Source organism: Pteronotus mesoamericanus, unplaced genomic scaffold (assembly GCF_021234165.1).
Source record: "Pteronotus mesoamericanus isolate MK-2021 breed Mesoamerican mustached bat unplaced genomic scaffold, CSHL_Meso_final scaffold_1066, whole genome shotgun sequence".
Classification (NCBI taxonomy): Eukaryota; Metazoa; Chordata; class Mammalia; order Chiroptera; family Mormoopidae; genus Pteronotus; species Pteronotus mesoamericanus.
The window spans coordinates 3,448,427-3,469,176 of record NW_026555299.1 but is presented as its reverse complement, the minus strand read 5'-3'; the positions used below and the strand labels follow the sequence as shown (position 1 = coordinate 3,469,176).

The 20,750-nt window shown below is 41.5% G+C and overlaps 1 protein-coding gene across 2 annotated transcripts in view; it reads left to right on the top strand.

The window, feature by feature from the left end:
• The window catches only part of EXT2 (exostosin glycosyltransferase 2), a 134,610-nt gene that overhangs the window by 53,380 nt on the left and 60,480 nt on the right, over positions 1-20,750 (top strand). For both annotated transcript variants that reach the window (XM_054587121.1, XM_054587122.1), the window contains exon 8: positions 14,731-14,862. In XM_054587121.1, coding sequence (XP_054443096.1) covers positions 14,731-14,862 — 132 coding nt within the window. The remainder of the gene's footprint in view (positions 1-14,730; positions 14,863-20,750) is intronic.

Here is a 20,750-nt window from a genome sequence, read left to right as displayed (position 1 = left end):
AAAGCATGTAACAGGACTGTGGCTGAAAAAGGGAGGCTTCTGGAGAGGGTGAGCTTCATAAAGAGTTACGAATCTGGAAGTCGTTGGTGGATTCCTTTCGTGAGCAGTGCGGACACAGCTCAACACGTGTTCCAGTTTAACTTGAGGTGAGTCAGGAGAGAAAAGCAGGACCAGTAAACCCCATGAACCTTTCAGGGCTCCGTTTTCTTACCTATAACATTGTGCTAATATCATTGGGTTGTGAGGTTTAAATAAGTTAATATAAGTGAAGCACTTAAAATAGTGCCTGGTAAATCGTAAGTCTCTGGTTGAGCCACACATACTTACTGAGCTCCTACTTTATCCTCGATACAGCTTTGAGTGCAGGAGGTTCACTAGTTAAAAAAGCAGGTGAAAATCCCTGCCTGCGTGGGGCTTACCTCTTCTGGAGGGAGTGTTAGGTGGTGATGGTGGTGGTGATGGAAGCAGAGTCAACTGTGAGCATGAAGTTTGCTTGTTACCACCTGTTCTCCGGGGGCATTTGCCTTCTACACTGGGATGAGTGTTTGGGACATTCCGGTGTTGATGGTAGTTTATGGGCTCCTTCTCTTTGCCTTTGCTTTCTGTTTTCCACCGAATGGCAAACTTCTCCCATTCTCAATCCTATTGCATGAGTTAGAGAAAGAAAGGAATTCGAAATCCCCGTTCTTTTCTTGTGTCACCTTGTCCCTGGTTTTGTATCCTTTCTCTGATGATAATGCAGGCTTTTAAACTCTTTACAGGAATCAGCCATGTAACCTGATGCCATGTGAACTTGTAAATACATACTGACCCTTGAAAAAACCAAGGTTTACTTTAAAACTCTTGTGAACTTAAGCAAGCACACTATTTTGCCATTAGAAAGTATCACCACGGATTTCATCATTGAGACCTCTTCCTCACATTTTTGTGCTGGCTGAGGAAGATATTCTGCAGCCATTTTCTCTGATAACTAAATGGAAATCACTGCATGTTAATTCTTTAATCACTTCCCATAAATATAAATATGGAGACTGGAGGTGAACGGAGGGAAATATTTGCTTCTAAGTGGATGAAGTGTGCTTATATATGGGCCTTTGGAAATTTGCCCACCAGCACTGTTTCAGAATAGGATTTGGGTACTGGTCCATGTACTTGCTTGTTTTCCTAACCTTTGAGTGACTCATAGTTTTGGATGCAAGAATGAGATCTAGAACTCCTAGAAGTTAAGCTATACAAAGGGAAAGTTGTATATTCAACTGTTCATTTGAGATAAGGCTGCTGCTGATATTGAGAGTTCTTCAGAAATTCTTGGGAGCATGCTAGGGAGACGTGGCCTGGAAGACTGTGTAAAAACGTCTTCATCTCAGTGCCAGGACAATGGGGCAAATGAAGAGATGGGTAACAAAAGGTTAGGAGTGAGAAAGTTAGATTTAAAGGAGTGAGTACTGTCCCTGCCAATGTGGCTCAGCTGGTTGGGCGTCATCCCGCAAAGTGAAAGGATGCCGGTTCGATTCCCAGTCAGGGCACAGGCCTGGGTTGCGCGTTCAGTCCTGATCGGGATGCGTGCGGGAGGCAACTGATCAATGTTTTTCTCTCACACTGATCTTCTGTCTCTTTCTCCCTCCCTTCCCCTTTCTCCAAGAAATAAAATTAAATTGAAAAAAACATATAGGAGTGAGTACTCTGTAGTCAGCCAAGGGGCAAAGTTTTGAGTCAGGTCACAAAGCTCTGAGAAGGGTGAGGAAAAAAAGAGTCCATTTAGTGTGGCACAGTTTCATAACCGTGTTTGTTGATATTAAGCTGCTTTTTTTCTCTTTATTTCATATGTGCCAACTGGGTAGAGACTATTTTAAACAAGACAAAACAAACAGCAACAACAAATCTGTGGATTCTAAATTCTAGGATATTTTTAGAAGGCTGGGAATGTGGAATGAGGTAAAAATAAAATTGAGATTAGTCCTAGGAGCTATTAATTCCTAGCAAGAACCACTGCGCTCTATATGAGATCCTAGGAGAAAAGCAAAAATATGTTCACTAAGATGTGATACATTAGGTCTTGCACTGGGTAGTGGCTGCATTTAAAATGGTTCTCAGCTGTTCCCTCGTAGCAACACAGCTTAAAACAGAGGCCCTGCTGGTTAAGCCTCATCTAGTCCTGCTTTGCTGCTGCTGCTGGGAAAGATGAGTGGTGACGCTGGGAACGGCGTTCCGCCTCAGCCCATTCCCGTTTTCCAAGACCCTTGAGTCTTCCTCTAGAGGGGCCGCAGGCCATCAGGATAAAGGGACTGTGAGGACCCACAGAAGCCCACCGCCCTAGACCTGTAGTACTTATGGGCCAAGGTCTTGAATCCTTGCCGTTAAGTGGGGGCTAGTAAAGTTTTAGTTTAGCTGGGAGGGTAAGTTCCTCCCCATAAATTATCAGGGGGGCAGAGAATAGATCCTGGCTTCTGTGTTAAAGTCGTTACATGACTTAGAAAAGAAGGCGGTGGATGTTGGGGAGACAGCTGACTTCCATCAAAAAGATGAAGAATAATCTGGACTGTGAGAAATTGGGGTAATGGGAAACGCTCTGCCGCTAATTCTTTTGTCTATGTGTGCATGTGTGAAATGAGTATTGGCTGGGTTGTGAGAGTTTGGGTTTCTATTTTATTTATTTAAATTTTTTTTGGTAACTGGCTACCTTATAGATTTTTAATTTTACTCTGACAGGTTTTCAGCTGATTCTCAAGGATTTTCTTAATAGCCAAACTATGGAAAGCTCTTGGATTTATTTTCAATTTTTTTCCTTCCTGTTTTCTTATTAATTACTCCTACACTTTTTCTTAGGTTTGTTTCATTCTTTTCCAAATTATCAGATTGGATACTAAATTTTTATGTAGTAATGCTGAGTACAACAGTAAACTTAAAATATGCACCTAGAAGCAATTGAAATTTCAGAATTATTTGAGGGCTCAGTATATTTCACCTCTTAAGATTTTTTAAAAAGGCTATATGCTCTTTTCCTTTAAGCACATGAGATATGTTTTCAGGTTTCAACCTAACATTTAAGGCAAGTGTCTGATTTTTAATTTTAGTGAAATTATTAATGAGGAAAGAAAATATTGTTAAATTTTTTTATCAGCCACAAATCCCCATAGATTTAAGGATTTTAATAGAATGCCATATTCTATGTACATAAACTAGGTTGAAATATTTATACTATTCAATGATTTCAACTTCATGGTCCTTATTACTTTCAAAATACACTAAAAATCGTAAGCTAATTTTTTTGGTACTCCTTCCTCCAGGAAGTGGAGCTTAATTATGGTCACCTTGAATATACACTGAACATAGTGACTTGCTTCTAACGAATAAAATATGGAATGGGAACAATAGTAACTTGATAATGGAGAAACCTGACAGACCGTGCCTTGACCGGGGGATCAAGGTTAAGTTCATCCGTAATAAGTCATGTTAATATCAGGTATCCCCCGATATGATGTGACGAGAAGGGCACATACCTCTGTAGTATTCCCATAACCTCTAATAATTAGAAAATATCAGATCAACTCACATTGAGAGACATTCTACAAAATTCCTGACCAGTACTACTTAAAAGGGTCAAGGTGATGAAAGATTGAGAAACTGTCACAGATTGGAGGAGACTAAGGAGATATGACAAGTCAATGCAACGCAGTATCCTGGATTAGTTCCTGGAACAGAAAAAACACCTAAGAAGAAAACTGAGAAAATCTGAAAAGAAAAGAAAAGGTCTGTAGTTAACTTCTTGGCTTTGCTCATTATACCATGGTGAAAAGAGATGCTAACATTGCGGGGAGCGCTCTGCTCTGCAGTTGCACCTGTTCTCTAAGTCTAAAGGTACTCAAAATAGAAAGCTAAAAAAGAAAGAAGTTACAACTTTGCATGGTAAAGAAATAAGAAAATATTTACACTTATCAAAAAATTGTGAAATGAACTCCACTACCGTTATGTGAGCAAATGTCCTTGGCTTTGTGTAAAATTCCAGTGAGTCTGATATGTGTGGGATCCTCAAGTGCCGTGTTCAAATAATTGAGATGACAGGGCTGGAAAAACTGTCCTAGATGATGGAAAAGGGCCTCCAGGCGTGTCAGGGACTTGCCGGTGGAGGATGCACGTGGAGAGGGCAGATAAAGTAGCTTCGAGAATATGGGAGTGAACAAAAGCATGCTCGTATTTAACGTATTAGTGAAGTATTTTGAGTGTAACTAAATGAACAAAACAACCATTTTAAGGGGGAAAATGGTATACTTATAAATACCAGGTATATTAGCCTTTTTTTTTTTTTGTTTCAGAAATCCCTTTTTATTTTAAAGATTTTATTTATTTCTAGAGAGGGTAAGGGAGGGAGAGAAACAGCAATGTGTGGCTGTCTCTTGAGCGCCCCCTACTGGGGACCTGGCCCACAACCCAGTCATATGCCCTGACTGGGAATCGAACCCGTGACCCTTTGGTTCACAGTCCAGTGCTCAGTCCACTGAGCCACACCAGCCAGGGCTCCCTTTTTATTTTAAAGAAGGTCAATTCTATTTATCATTGTTTATTGAGTCCTCAAGTGAAGGTGTATCAAGTGTTTGTGAACTTCTCCGACTCCGCCAGAAAAACTGGTAACCTGGGCATTGCGCAGTTTTATAAAACTGTCAGCACATGAGAAGTGCCTCTGAGGGTTTTTTTTTATATTCTTTTTCCTAATTTTAAGTTGTCCTTTAACTCTAACATTTATAAAAATGACGTAAGCAAAACAATAAACAAAACCAGCCTGGCTTGCAGTTATTTGCAACTAGAAATCAGGATGCTTGGATTATAAATTGGCCTCACTGTTGGGTTTTTTTTTTCAGTTGTCGGGTAGAGATTATTAGAGCCCTTCTCTGCTACCCCCGGACTTTGGTGAAGTTATTGACGAAGGGCATCGGGCTCCCTGCTCTTGCAGCAGGTTAGTGAGAAGACAGCCAGGTGGGCCCTAGAAGCCTGCTGCATAGGGAACTTCGGAAATGCTCCTTGCCTCCGTTTGTCACAGCAAACAAAGGAAAGGGCGGAGCACGCCTTTGGTGCATGTGTCGGTAAAGGCTTGGAATCCCTTTGGAAGGTTCAGATTCATCTTCAGACACAGCTTTGAAAAATTAATCCATGAGGTGTGGAAATATTTTCCAGTCCTTTGCCTGAAATAAATGGCTCTGTCAGTGTTAGTGTGTTAAGAGAAAATTTCCTATAGCTCACATCTCTTGGATTTCCTAGGTTGCTCCAAGGCAGGGTACTTGTGCATCTTTAATGCTGCAGCTGTTTTTGAAAGCTTTTTGAGGAAGAAGGTGAATGTTTTATTTAGGATGTCTTTGTTCTCTGTATTTCCTGAGTCTGTGTTTTGTTGTTTTTCATTAATTTTAGAAAATTTGTAGCCATTACTTCTTTTAATATATCTGTCTGCTGCCTTGTCTCCCACCCCCTCTTCTGGGATTGTTACAGGTGTGTTGGAACATTCGATATTGCCCTACAGTTCTTGGATGCCCTGTTCTGTTTTCTTGCACTCTTTTTTCTCTCTGCATTTTGCGTTGGATCATTTTTTTCTTTCTTTTTTAAATTCATTTTTAGAGAGAGGAGAAGGGAGGGAGAGAGGGAGAAAAACATCGCTGTGACAGAGAAACATTGATCGCATGCACCCTGTCTGGGGGCCAAACCTGCAACCTAGGCCTGTGCCCTGGGACCGGGAATGGAACTGGAGGCCTTTCACTTTATGGGATAACGGCCATCCAACTGAGCCGCACCAGTCAGGGCTGGATCATTTCTTTTTCTATTTCCAAGTTCACTTTCTTTTTTTCCTTTGCTCTATGTACGATAAGCTTGTTGAAGGAATTCTTTATGTATATTATGTTTCTTTTTATTTCCAGAATTTTCACTTAAAAGTATTTTTAGTAGTTACCATCTTTCTCCTGAAAATTCCCACCTGTTCATGCAAGTTATTTACCTTTTTCACTAGATTCTTTAACATATTAATAGTAGTTATTTTAAAGTCTGTGTCTGATAGAGCTAATATCTTGGTCATATACGGATCTGGTTCTCTTGACATCTTTATATTAAGACAGTAGGTTGTTTTCTCTTGGGGTTTTGTTCACTGCCTGCCCCCTCTCCCACGGCCCTGGTAAATTTTGATTGAATGATGGCCATTCCATGTAGAGAAACTGAAGAGACCAAGGTAAATGTCATGTCTAGAAATGGGCACACCTCTCCATGAATGTCAGGCCATGAATGGGAGGTTGGCTCAGTCTTGTCAGTCATTGGGCTGGGACTGGGTTTTTCTGTTGCCAGACGTACCTTCAGCACACACAGACTTCGGCTGCAGCCAGCGGTCAGCTGCTGCTGCTGCTGCTGCTGTGTTCTTCGCGTTGGGCCCTAGGTGCTGAGGTTTTTCTCCGAGTTCGGGCACCCACCTCCCACTCTGCTTTCAGCAGGCCCTGCTGGCCTGTGCCACAGAAGAGGCCTTTCACGCTCAGTGGCGGACTTCGTTGCCTGTATGCGCTGCTTGGTTCTTGGTGGGGACAGTGGGATTCTCCTTTCTCTTGGTCCAGCCTCAGTCTCTGGCAGGCCCATTTGCCTGGGCCTTCGAGTCCGGGCTCTCTCAGAGTTCCTGCTTCTTCCTCCTGTGGCAGCTGTATCAGCTCTTGACCTGTCGGGAGCCTTGGGTTGGAGAGTTCCCTGCCGCTGCCCTAGTGGCAGCTGACCTCTGCTTGGTGTCAGTGCAGGATCCTGGCCTGAGTAAGTTTTCTTGCTTGTCCTCCAGGGACAGATGGCTTTTGCTTCTCCTCCCACAGGGCCGTGCACCTTAGTCTGGGATTGCTGGCGGGGGTGTCCTGCCCTGCAACAGCGGTAGGCTGCCGTGGCTCCCCTGTGCAGGGCGCAGGGTGCGTGCGCATCCTGCCGCTCCCTCAGGCGCGGACACTGCTGCTGCAGCCCCTCCCTGCGGGGCTGGCTGCCTTTCCACCCCTCCCAGGGCAGTGGATCTGTGACTGGGCCTTGGGAACTGGAGGGTTTTCTGCTCCTCCCCCAACAGTTTGAGGCTTTTGCTTTAGATTAAAAAAAAAAAAAGTCCAAGAAGTGGGCAGGGTTTTTACCTGTGTGCTGTGGAGGGGGACTCTTCTTTGAATTCGTCCCCTTCCCCAGTCTTTCTCAAGAACACCCAGCAGAGCAGAGATTACAAGCCAATGCGGACTCCCCTCGTGCCTGGAGCTTCCAACTTGTTTTTGCCAGCCCATACTCAGTCCTAAGAATTCGCTAAAACTGTAGTTGTTTTCTTTGGCTGTGTTTATGGTAGCCCCTTCCCCTCTTCCAAAGCTGAAATCATTTGTGTGTCCCATCGCTCCTGGAAGAGTTGTCACCCTTTGAAATTTGGGTTTCCTCCGTCAAATTCACTTCCCCCATGTTTCATCTGTTAACCTCGTGGTTGGAACTTAGAGGGTTTGGGAAGTTCTGTGAGCTGCCAGCGGTGCCTGTGCCTCCTCGTGCCCCCGAGGCAGTGTTGTTCGGTGGATTTGTTCCGTCAGCGACGTTTGAGGGACTCCTCCTTGATGGGGACTGCGCTGGAGGCTGGGCGTTCAGTGTGAGCAGAACCAGATGTATTCCCACGCCCATGGTTTCTGGGGAAGTGCTGTCCCCTTCCTTGAAAGCTGAGAGATTAAGCTACAAGGCACATGTTATTGGTTGCTGTACTTGTCGTTATGAAGTTCGGTCACACTCCCATTTGATGTATTTTTATTTTTCCTAACCCTGTTGTCTGACCAGTTGGGTTTCTTTACTGTGTGTAAGAATTGAGATGGATGGAGGGTGACACTGAGATCCCGTCCTGTCCCCCCCGCCCCCCGGCCCCATTCCCATCCCAAGGAGTGTGGAAGGTACTCTGTTTTTTTTTATAGTTTATTTTTGTATTGTATTTTTTCCCTTACCATGTATCTCCCTTATACCCTCTCCCACCTCTGTCGACATCTTTTCCCCCCAAAAAAGTGTTGAGGACGTTCTAATGCAAGTGACAAAGACACTAAGGGAAACAAGATGGTTGTAAGTTTTGAGGAGAGAGTTGACATTTTCCAGTTGTCTGTTTTGCGCTAGCACTTTATATGCAAGAAGCGTCACAAACTTCATCTCATTAATCATCACAGCTTTGTGAGATAGCTGTTATCATCTTCTTGGTACAAATTTCAAACTTGAAATTATACAAGATGCCCATAGCTGTGGCTCTTTATACTGTACTGCACTGGCTTCCTTTAAACGTTTTTGTTTAAAAGTGTTTTTGCTGTTGACTCTAAGGTACTGAAAATAAGAGAAATTAAGCACATTTAATTGATGTGTAAACTGAAGTAGTGATTTCAATTTGAAGTACCTATTTGCTTATGATACTTTTAAGCTGGCCTACACCTTGCCCTTTAGGAATTTTATTATTTTCATGTTTGAAAGCATTATAGGAACTTTATAGTATTTATGCTTTCAAATCTGCTTGTTTTGTAAAGTTATGGTGGTATTTGTTTAATGAAGAAAGGTTTAAACACTTTGTTCACCGTTATATTGGTATGACCAGTTCACATGTGACTTAGCTCTTCATCTGTGTAGCTTCCGCAGCCTAGGGTGACTGGAGAATTTCCATAGCTGCTGAAGAATCCCTCATTTAAACTTTTCAGCTGGAGGTAAATGTGGCCCATGTTTTGCCGGGGGGCCCAAACATAAGCTTTTGTTTTGCTTACTGGATGTGAACAGTGGTGCTCTCGGGTACTGCCCGTGTAGCTGAAAACTCCTTCCTCTCTTTCGACAAGTGGCTGACGCCGCATCCTGGAGGGGCTGTAAATCCTGCCTTCTAAACACTTCAAGGTGTTATGGAGGTCCTGCAGAAACAATTAAGGCAGAGAAGTTCACTTGAGCTATGATCATTGGCAAAGCTGGCTTCCTTTACGTGGTCTCATTTGCTCAAAAGCTTGACTTGCAATCGTGGACAGACTGAGATGATTTGAGACAATTTAAATTAGAAGCTTGGTCCTACTGTTGTGCCTTTGGCTGATATTCTAGGTGGATTTGTTACCATTGCTTTCTATAAATCCCAAAGGCTGCTGTCTCCACAGTAATTAAATGCAAACATAAAGCTTTGAAAGGCTTAGTTTGAGCATGGTTTAATTTGGATATGATTTAAAATAAAAACATATTCTGATGGACCCATCTGGATGGAAATGGAAATTTTAGGATGGGTGTGTTTTTGTGTGGGCTCATACTTCTTAGTGAATTTTTACACCTCTCCGTTTCTTGAAAAAGGACCATTTCCTAAAACATACCATGTGCTGGTACTCTTAATTCTCTGGAATGGAATGGGAAAAGGTCTGAATTTAAAGTTTGAGTTAAGATTCATGGGTTTGAGTTGTGACTCTGCCACTTAACATCTTTGTATTTCACATGTAAAATGAAATTTATATCTGCCCCTAATAAGGGGCAAGCTGGTTATAAAGAGCAAATGAGATCATGAATGCAAGAGTGCTTTGAAGGAGGTAAGATACTCTAACATTTGCAAGGATGCTAATTTTAAAAAATGCCAATTTCTACACCTAAGGCACTCATAGTCTTGCTGGAGAGAGAAAAGCGATCATCCGAAGTAACAGTAACACAATTATAGGACAGTATATAACAGAACTAGCCTATAAGGTAGAGGCTGTAAGTGCTATAGGATTTCATGGTAAGGGGAGGTTGTTAATATTTGGGGTGATCAGTTAAGGTTTCCCAAGAAGATAGATTCTTTCAGGTCTCATACATTGTAAATATTTTGGCTGGATGCTGGGGGGGGGGGGGGAGGGGAGCAGTGGTAACGTGGGGGGAAGGAGAAGCAAGAATAAGATTGGGGTGGGTGAGTATATCTGAGAAGCAGCAGAAGGCAGCCAGCCAGCACCCAGGCTGTTCCCAGATGGGAAACTACGAGAGAGCTGAAGTCAGATGCCTTTGGAAGCTAAATCTGTCTCAGCTTTTCGAGGAGTAGGAGAGATTCTCATTGTGATGCTTTTGCCTTTTTTGTGTAATTAGTGGAGAGGATGGATAGTCGTCACATAACTCACAAGTTATCCTGGGCTTTAACTAGTGAACAGAGGGCTTGCCGAGCAAACAGAACCAAAGCTGGCGAGTCTAGACTGGGAAGTGTCTCTTTCCTCTACCTCTCTTGGTTATGCTTCCAGTTTCCTCATGTTAAATTTTTATACATTCATCCCCAGTGTAAATCCTATGGCCTTTGATTTTGAGTGGAATCGCGGGTCTGAATGAAGCTGGGGGATCATCCAGATCCGCTGCCTGAGTTTAAACTACATTTGGATAAGAAACCGTGTTCTTTCAGAAGACTGTACTGGACTATGGCAGAGTAGCGTTATTGGAGTAACCCTTTTGCCAAAAAAGAAAAAGAGGTATGAAAGCTTATTAAAATAGATACAACAATATAGGGGCATTGAAGAGCAACTAACGCAGTCAGTACTGGAGGGACTCGGATCCCTGAAAGGAAGCACGCTGAGGTGAGCAGCAAAGGCACTCTAGTTTTTCCCTGAAGGCGCATGCGGATTCCTAACACAGGGGTATAGAGTCATGGCAGAAAGCGGTAGTCACAAAGGGCTGAGAGGCTAGAGTTGGGGCTTATAAAAATAGCTGAGATTTGGAGGACAGAATCCCAGGGAAAGGGGAACCCCAGGGAAGTAAGCAAGAAAATGGGCATTCAGTCTTTTGCCAACTTCCAAGGTGCACATGATCAGAGCAAGACTTTAAGAATCTGCAGAAAGAAGCAGCTGGGAGCCTAACAAGCTGTGTAAACATTCCAGCAACCATATATATATATATATAGTGTTGACAAGATAAAGGCTGTGTTCAGGCCTGCCAAGATGGAGGGGTCGTGGTAGTTAACCCCGGCTTTGACTGAAAGCTCCAAAGGGCCATACCTTAATGGTAAGGAAAAGCTGAAAAAAGTTGTCCCTAACAACTCTTAAAACCATCCACTAATAGGATTAAAGGGGCCTGACTGTTAGTCCTACCTGAGAGAATATATTACACCCTTAGGAGGACGATGATCTAGATCCTCCAGAACCTCCACAATTATGAAGACAGAATGTCTGGCAAATGACAAATTCAGAGGGCTGCTAGAATTTGAAACCAAAGGAACAAAATAAATAGAAAAAACAGAAAATAGAAAAAACCTACAAGAGATTTCGGGTATCTGTCAGAAAGTGTGTTCAATAAAATAGAAGAAAAGAAGGAGGATTTCAATAGAATATGAAATCTACTTTTAAAATGCCAAGGGAAATGCTGGCACTGAAAATTTAAGAACTGAAATTAAGACTTCAATACCTGTGTTTAATAGCAGTTTAGACGTGCACAAAGAGAAGAGAGGAAAAATGGACATGAGAAAATATCCAGACTGAAGCACAGAGAGAAAAAATACAGAAAAGAGAATGAGAGACATATGGGACACAGTGAAAACATTTCATATATATGTATTTGGAGCCCTAGAAGAAGAAATACCGGCTGAGAGTTTTCTGAAAATGGTGAAAGACATCAAACCACAGACTGCAGAAGCTCTGCACTCCTTCGTGGGACAAATGCAAAGAGCCATACCTAGGCTCATCGTGTTGAAATGCTGTAAGCTAAAGGCAGAGAAAGTGTACATGCAGTCAGAATTAAAAGGCATGTCATTTTCAAAGGAGGACCAGTTAAGTCCGACAGCTTTGATTTATTAGCAAAATTTGGATGAAGCCAGAAGACAACGAAACTGTACTTAGAATGTGCTGGGGGAAAAAAAGATTGCCAGCTTAAAATTCTGTATCCAGCAAATATATCTGTCCATAACGACTGTGGGGGAAAAAAGAAACTTTCAAACAAATAAAAACAGAGAATTGGTTGTCAGCTGATAAAAACAACAGCAAGTTCTTCAAGCAGCAGGAAGATCATCTGAGATGGAAGCTCAGATGTGCTTGAAATAAAGAATACCAGAAAGGGGAAATGTGTGGTAAATGTAAATGAAAATTTACTTTTAAAATCAATAATAATGGTATCCTGTGTGATTGAAAATAAATAGAAGGAAAATATAAGAAGAAGTGGCACTAATAGCACATCACATCATATGGGATAGGATAAGCTGCAGTTTTCTTACATTGTTTGGTAAGTTGTAAAATTACTAATTTGAAGTATCATATCATAAATCAATGATGCTTACTTTAATTGTTAGGATAGCTACTAAACAACAGAAGACTAAAAAGCCAGCAATCTAATGAAGAAGAAAAACATGGAATAATAATAAAATTTGTTTGATTAATTCTAAAGGCAAGAAGGGAGAAATAAAGGAACAAGAAGAGATGAAACAAATAGGGTGATCACACACTTAAGCTTAGCTGCATCAGCAATCACATCAAGTGTTAGTGGGACTGTATGTGCAGTTGGAAGCCAAAGATTTTTGGATGGAATAAAATATTAAACTTCATTTATATTCTTTTACAAGAGACAATCTTGAAACAAGCCCTGCGAACACGAATTTGAAAGTAAGAGTGTGGAAATAAACACACATACATATACATATCTGTACACACAAACAATAAATCAGCAAGGGTATAGAATATTTAAGCAGCACTAATACTCAACTTGCTCTGCTTGACAATTCTAAAACATTGTACTCATCAACTGCAGAATATACCTTTTATAGATTATTTACAAACAAAAAAAATGCTTAAGCCATAAATCAAGTTGAAATAAATTACAAAGTATTGAAAGAACGAACACTTACATTCTCTGACCATAGTGCAAACAAAGTAGAAATCAGTAACAGATAAATAGAAAATCCCAAAATGTTTAGAAATTAAACAATATATTTCTAAAATGCCTCATGGTCAAAGAAGACATCATAGTGGATTAGACAATTTTTAACCTAAATTATAATTAAAATGATATATAAGTGTATGGTTTGATTTAAAATAGTGCATAGAGGTAAATCTATAGCTTTAAGTGCGCATATTAGAAACAAAGAATATTCCCTGTCTTCAATCTCAAGAAACTAAACACAAGATGAACTAAAGTCCTCCAAAATAGAAGACAGGGAATAATAAAAATAAGAGCAGAAAGGAACAAAATAGAAAAAAAAATTAAAAAACCCAAACCATAAATTGGTTTTCTGAAAAGATTAATAAAATTTATAAACCTTTGGTAATCAAATGCAGAGAGAATATATATATATATTACCAATTTCAGGAATAAAAAATATATTACTATAGACTCTACAGGCATTGAACAGACATTAACACACACTTTTAGTCTAATAAATTTAACAATTTAAATGAAATGATCATAGTCCTTGAAAAATACTATTGGGTTGACCAAAAAGTTCATTTAGTTCTTTCCGTGAGATGGCTCTATTAGTGCTTAGTTGTCTTTAACTTCATTCGAAACAGTTTTGTTAGATTGTATTATGATAGCTGTCAATCAGTGTGCATTAAAAAAAATCAAAATTGGTGAACTTTTGTGCAGCCATTTTAATATTGAAGATGGAAGAAGATACATAGCATTTTCAGCATATTATGCTTTATCATTTCAAGAAAGGTAAAAATGACACTGAAACACACCCAAAAAAGATTTTGGGAAGGTGCTGTGACTGATGGAACGTGTCAAAAGTGTTTTGTGAAGTTTCTTGGTACTATTGACACTTTGGCCAAATAATTCTGTGCTGTGGGGCCGTCTTATGCCTTGGAAGATGTTTAGCAGCACCCCTGGCCTCTACCCACTAGAGGCCAATAGTGGGAGATAACTAACATACTCAAAATATCCAAATCTTATAATACAGTTATTGGTGAAAATGACAAGTGTGCCTTTTATTTTACAGAAAAACCATTCAGACTTTTTTGGACAACCCACCACTTACGAAACTGACATACTCATGAACATACACATAATCTTATGTCTATGAAGAAAATTTATCCATGAATTAAAACCTACACACACCAAGAAATACCTAGTCCAGATGGCTCTTTGATGTATTTTTCTAAACTTTTCAAGAAAGAAATAATGCTAGTCTTACATGAAATTTCACAGGGAATAGAAAAAGAAGGAACACTTCTCAACTCATTTTATGAAGCCAGCATAACCTTAATACCAAAACCTGACTTAAATATTGTAAGTGTTGAGCAGAAAAGGTCAGACAGAAAAGAGTAAATATTGTTTGATTCCATTTATATGAAATTCCATAAGGGCGCAATAGAAATCAGAATAATGACTTACTCTTAGAGGAGTGAAATACTGACTGGGATGCAACACAAGGGAAACTTCTGGGGTGCTGGAATATTCTCTGTCTTTATCTAGGTAATAGTTATAAGTATGTACGTATGTAAAAATTCAGTCAACTGTACACCTAAGACTTGTGCATTTTATGCATGTTATGTCTTTAAAAAGACTATAAATTTTCCCCCATACACCCATGATATTTTCATCATCACATAATTTCTTTTATATCTATATTGAATCCAGGGGGCACGTCCCTTGCTCACAATCTATTTTGACTGTTTGATGAATGCACACTTCTGATGGAGCTGGTGTGAACAGCAGGGAGCATTTGCTGTAGGCTGCTCCTTTTTCGGGAGTAAAGGAGTGACCTAGACCCAGTGTTGGGTGTGATCTGGCGTTTAGTTCTTCCACTCTGTCCCACATGCTTGCTCACTTCATACAGTGTTGTTTTCTTTACAGGCACGGTGGTTCTGGGAAGCGTACTTCCAGTCAATTAAAGCCATTGCGCTGGCCACCCTGCAGATTATCAATGACCGGATCTATCCATATGCCGCCATCTCCTATGAAGAGTGGAATGACCCTCCGTCTGTGGTAAGTGAATTCTGGTGATAGTCACGTCAGGCGCAGTCCAACTGTTGGGATGGAACAAAGGAAAATCTACTGGATTTGTAAAGGTTACTTAAATTCTAGCTTTCTAAGATGATAGCATGCTGTTATACTTGGGGGTCTGATATGATGACAAAAGTGTGAAAGTAGCAGCTTCTAGTTTGTTTTAAATGTGCTGAGGAAGACAGTATGTTTGTTCATTGCAGAGATAAATGGGGAGACTTGGATCTGGTTGGAAATCAAAGACTCCGTGATGACTTTTGCGGTTGTAGTGCTTAGAACTCTTGAAAAGATTCTGTAAGCTACTTAATAATAATAGTTTCTATTTTGAGTCCTTGCTCCCTGCCAGGGACTGTGCTTTACATGGATTATTCCAATTAACATTTCTAACACACTGGGAGGCAGATAGTCAGCACAAGTGATCTGGAGGCATTATGGATTGCCAGTCCCTTGCTGAGGCCTCTGGGCTCCTTCCTGGCTGGAAGGAGTCACAGGGCCCTTGTGGCGTCTTACGCACTGTGGAGTGGCCACACCTTCTTTCTCATGGAAAATCCCTGAAGCTCTGGGGCTGGCAGTTCTTGCTTCCTAACCGCTTTGGAGCACACTTGGCTGTCTAGCTCTCAGACCCCACGGCTTTCATGTGTGATAACTAGACTCCATTGTTCCTTCTAATCATGGCTGTCTTTCTGGCCAGCCCTCCTGTCTCCTGACTCTACCTTCTCCATAGTGCTGTATACGGCCACCTGGTTAATCTTCATATAGGACTCCCGCCCATCTTGCCTTTGTCCCTTCCTGCCTTCCTCCAGTCTTTATTAAGCAGTTACTGTGTGTCAGGCACTGCACCGGGTGCTGAAAATGTAGAAAAAGAAGCCAGTTCCTGCCCTCAAAGGAATGCTGCACTATCTTGGGAAGCCAGCAAGCAAAGGCTACAGTGGTATGAGAAGGGCTGCAGTAGAGGGTGTACTGAAGACTGTGGAGCGCGGCTGGGGGCGGGGGGGGGAGGCAGGCAGTGGTCCTCACAGGGAGCGGGGGGGGGGGTGGGAAGGTTGGGGGGAGTGTCAGGGTGCTCCCTGAAGCAAGGATGCTGGAGAGGAAGTCAATATATGCTTAGGGTGAAATAGAACAAATGAACCTTTCTGTTGTGCTCGAGGAAAAGTTTACTTCTGTTCACCTCCCCCCTTGAATCCATTACCAAAAGTAACCTTCCAGGAGGTTTCTATGCACATATAAGCATAATTATATGATTTTGGAACACAGATGGGGCCACAGGACACATCCTGCCCTGCACCCAGCCTTTTTTGCTTTAACGAGAGACCACTGACTGCTTTCCATTCCATTCTATGCGGTGTGCAGTTGGCTGTCCACGTCTGCTGGTTTTAGTTCTGTGAGTTTAGCTTTTGTGGATTCAACCCACTGCAGATCGATAGTATTTTTTTTAAATCCCAAAAAGTTTCAAAAAGCAAAACTTGAATCGCCACATGCTGAGCACTATACTGCATCCCTAGGAATGAAGTGATACTGAGGCATGCCCTGCCATAGCCTATATGCAAAACAAATACAGATTAAATGCAAACAGTATGCCATTTTAAATAAAGAACTTCAGCCTCTGAAGTTTTGGGACCCCTGTGGGGCTTCTGGAACCAGTACCCCACTATGCCAGGGGACGACTGTACTTCAGTTTTAAGGGTAGCTATACAGTATTACATTGAGGTATATCTAACATAACAGGCCTATTATTGATAGGGGTTTAGATTGCTTTCCCCCCCTATTTTCAAACAGTAATACAATACTTTTATATATGTTTGCATGTAAATGTGTAAAAAAAAAAAACTTATTTATGGAATTAATTTCAGCCAACAAATTGCTTAACCCATTTTGATGTTCATAGATATTAAGAAATTGCCCTTTCAAATGACTGTACCAACTTAAGTTCCACGAATAACATTTCGGTTATTCTGGTTCTCCATGCTCTCAGTGACCCTGAACACTTGAGTTTTGGCTGTGTGCTAGGTGAAAAATGATCTTACATGTGTTGTTCAAGTGGAAGGTTGACATTTCTGTCAGTTTCCCCCAGAACACAACCAGAACTCCAGTTTGTATTTTGGTGTGTTGCTTTGAAGTTTTAGATTGTTTTAGGCAGTTATTCATTCCATAGATGTGCATTCCTTGAGTGCCTGCTGTGTTCCAGACGGTGTGCTGGGCGCTTGAAATGTATCAGTGGACGATGCAGAGAAGGACCCACGCCTCCAGCGAGTTCGCGTTGCCATGGCTCGTACAGGCGGGAAGCACGCTGTGCTTCCTAGTAGGATTTTAGTTTTCCTTATAGGAGTCCTTCCTAAGTCCTGAGAGTTTTTCTTAGATATTATACCTTTCTTATGCTTTTATAAAGGAATACTTTCTGACTTTATAGTTTCTTATGGGCTATGATTTATATAAAGATATCTTAGTGGCTTTTGTATATAAATTGTGTATTCTTTTACTGAATTCTACAATTGTGTCTTTTCTAAGTTATTTTCCTATGTTTTCTAGTTGTATAATCATATCTACAAATGTTAATTTTGTTTCCATTTTCCAATGTTTGAACCTTTTACCGTTTTTGTCTACTGACATTGGCTAGTCACTTCTCAAACACTGGTAAGTGACCATCTGAGTATGAAAAGAGAAGGGTAGGAATTATCTCGTCAGAGGAGAGAGGAGGTCAGGTTTTATCCAGAAGGAACAGCAAATTCAGAGACACCGAGAGGTCAAGAGAGCATGGCGGTTTAAGGAGCTTCAGGGAGGTCGCGGCGGCAGACATGAAGGAGCGAAGCCTGCATACCTTGTACCTCACAGAAGGTGTCAGCGTGTTATCTGCTGGTAACAGGAAATCACTGAAACATGTAAACAGGGAAGTAATGAGGCGAGATAGTGTTTCGGATCAGTCTGACGTCACTGTGGAGACTGGTTAAATTGCAGTGAGGAAAGATTAGAGACAGGAGACTATTTCGGGAAGCCAGGTGAGACTTAATAGAGAGTAAATTTGAGCACTGTCCGGGAGAACTGACTGTTTGAACTAGCAAATGAGGGAGTTTAGAAAATTGAGCTATAGATAGGGAGTGGTTTGTCCAGCTAGAGAATGGGGGCACGTGGGCGTCGCGGGCGATGATGGCATTACAGCCCAGACTCAGTCCGACTGCAGGGCCTGCCGCAGTCTGGCTCCAGTCTGCCTTTGAAGCTTTGATTCCTTCTGTTCTCTTTAAGGGAGTTCTAGGTTTCTGGCAACACAACTTCGTTCTGCCTGTGAATACTCTGTGCATTTCCTTCTCTGTGCCTTTGACTGGCCCTTTCACCATAGCCTTTAACTGTCCGCATTTTATTCAAATTACAGTGGCCCGCTCATATACCCCTTCCTCCAGGGGGTTCTCCCAGACCTCCAAGCAGGAAATACTCTCCTCCTTATAACTAACTCTTAGAGCATATTATCTGTGTTTCTTTCCTATCTTACTTTCCTATACTTACTATGCATAAAGTATAATACCTTCTGAAGTTGTAAGCGTTTTAAGGGAATTTCTGAGTTATCTTGTTATTCCAGCCAATACCTAGGGCAATTTAATTCAGACAGGAGGCCCTTGATATATATAAAGGAGGGGGGAGAGAGATGGGGATTCCAGGACTGGAGCCATCTAAGCCTCACTCACACACGGATGTGACATCCATCATTTGATTTGACCTTCACCTGTTGGGAAGGTGGGGAAAGCGATAAAATCTTTCTTTGTAAAGCTGACATGATGAGACTGACTTATCGAAGGCCATATAATTGACACGTGTAAACAAGTAAGAACCTAGGTCTTCCATCCGTAGATTACTTTAAATTGCATATGGAATGTTATGGGAGCCATTGAGCCTCCTCTGGGCTGAAACTTCTCCACCACTTCTAGCATGTGGTGCGAACTTGAGAGAGAGAACGATCACATCTGTTCCCCTGCGTGCGAATTCCTGTAGGGGGGTGGCCATGACCCAGCCAGAAAGTGTAGAAACAATGGGACTTGGTTCTGTTCTTTTACCTAAAGCTCTAAGAAAACTTTAATAAGAATAAACGGTTGGAATTTTGGTTCCCTGTCTTTCATAAGAATATAAACTAGAAGAAAATAGTACATGAAATTTTGCGGTTTGCGTTTTAATTTAGGATGAAATAGTCAAATTTGGGAAAGAACGTAAATATAAAAAGCACAAGTCCTGATTTGCTATTGGGAAACATTCTATATATTTTTTTCTTTAACTATTGGCTTACATAGTCCTTTTCAGGGAAATTCAGTGTTGATCAGAGTTCTAGATGCTCAGGTGATGAGAGCCCTGATTTAAAGCTGTGGGTTTTACATTCTGTATATTCGGTGAAAGCAACTGGCCTGTGAAGTGATGATTTATTTATAGTTAACTTTGCCCCTCCCCTTCAGAAATACTTAACCAGCTCTAGATATGATTACTAGGGACCTGACTTGCAGGGGAGGCTCCCCGTTCCATCAAAGTTACAGTATCAGAAACCCCGAGGGGGTGGCCTAACGTCGTGCGCGGACTTGCTCAGGCTGGAGAGGAAGGGGTAAGAGCAGAGCCTTGTTTTGGCCAGATGCTGCTGCCTTGCTATAATGTTAAAGAAAAAGACCAAAAAAATCAAAGAAATAACAACAACAAAAAAACATTGCGTGGATTAGGAAGACAGTGAGGGGTAGCCTTGCAGAAACCAAGTGTTCGTGTCACCAGATGCTCTGCCATTCTTACCTGTCACCAGATAGAAGACTGATTACATTATGCATATTGTGCCACACTCTCAAAACTTGAAAAAGTATGGTGAAATAACTCTTGAGCATAACTTTAAAGTAGCCGCTCTGTCTGGTTTGGAGACGTTGGCCCTTTGTTTTGAATCCTTTCTTTGGAAGGAATTTCTCACCAATTTATGAGGGGATGTATTTGTTTTCATCATTAATTTTCCAAGCTCTTCATGTCAAGCCTGCCCGTATTTTGCTATCCTTTCAGTCTCTCCATGCTTTCATTTTTCTCCTCTTTTTTTGCAAATATCAGCAAAACTTTATCATCTCCCCAAATACTCCACACCTGTATCACGTCTAACGTTAGTGTCATTTGTGCTCTGGCCCCTTGGCAGGCCTCATCCCTACATCTGGGCCTCGCCTGTGTAGCTGCGAATCTCTGTGGACGCCCTCCCTCGCCTTGCCTCTGGTCCTCTGCCAGATACGAGCCTGTCTGGAGGACAGAGACTGAGGCAAGTGAGCATTAAATGTGATACAGGGATGGAGCAGGCCAAGAGCTGTGAAACTTTGGATTCCTGGCATGTGTCACTGAAACCATATTTTCTCAGCAATAATTTTTTAAAAACTAAATGTAATATAGCTCTGAAGTCATGTTGTAGAGTGGAACGTTTTCCTGTGTTATTTTTCTACAATGTGATTTAAAAGATTATTCCCCACCTCTTCCATGTCATAATTTCATTTACCCAGTCCTTTTGACAGTTTTTTCCAAAGTCGCTATTATAAACAACACAAGTAAAAACACTCCAGATTTGTTTCTTTTCTTCATTGACCATACTAGCACCCAGACAGAGAGTAGGGGACACATGGCCATTGACAAAAATTGATGAGGAAGATGGGGAAGTGACTTAAAATGGATTATTGTACCCAACATAAGAATGAGGTTAGAAAACGAGAGCTTCTTCCTATGAAATCTAGCCTGAGCGGCGACTTAGCTGCAAGAAAGGCCTCAGATGAGGATTACATGCTTATACCTGCACTTCCTATTAGCCTCAGTCCAAGTCCAGCTTGTTGTTTTTCAGTCCTCACCCGAGGACATTTTTTTTTCATTGTTCATAGAAAGGAAGGAAGGGA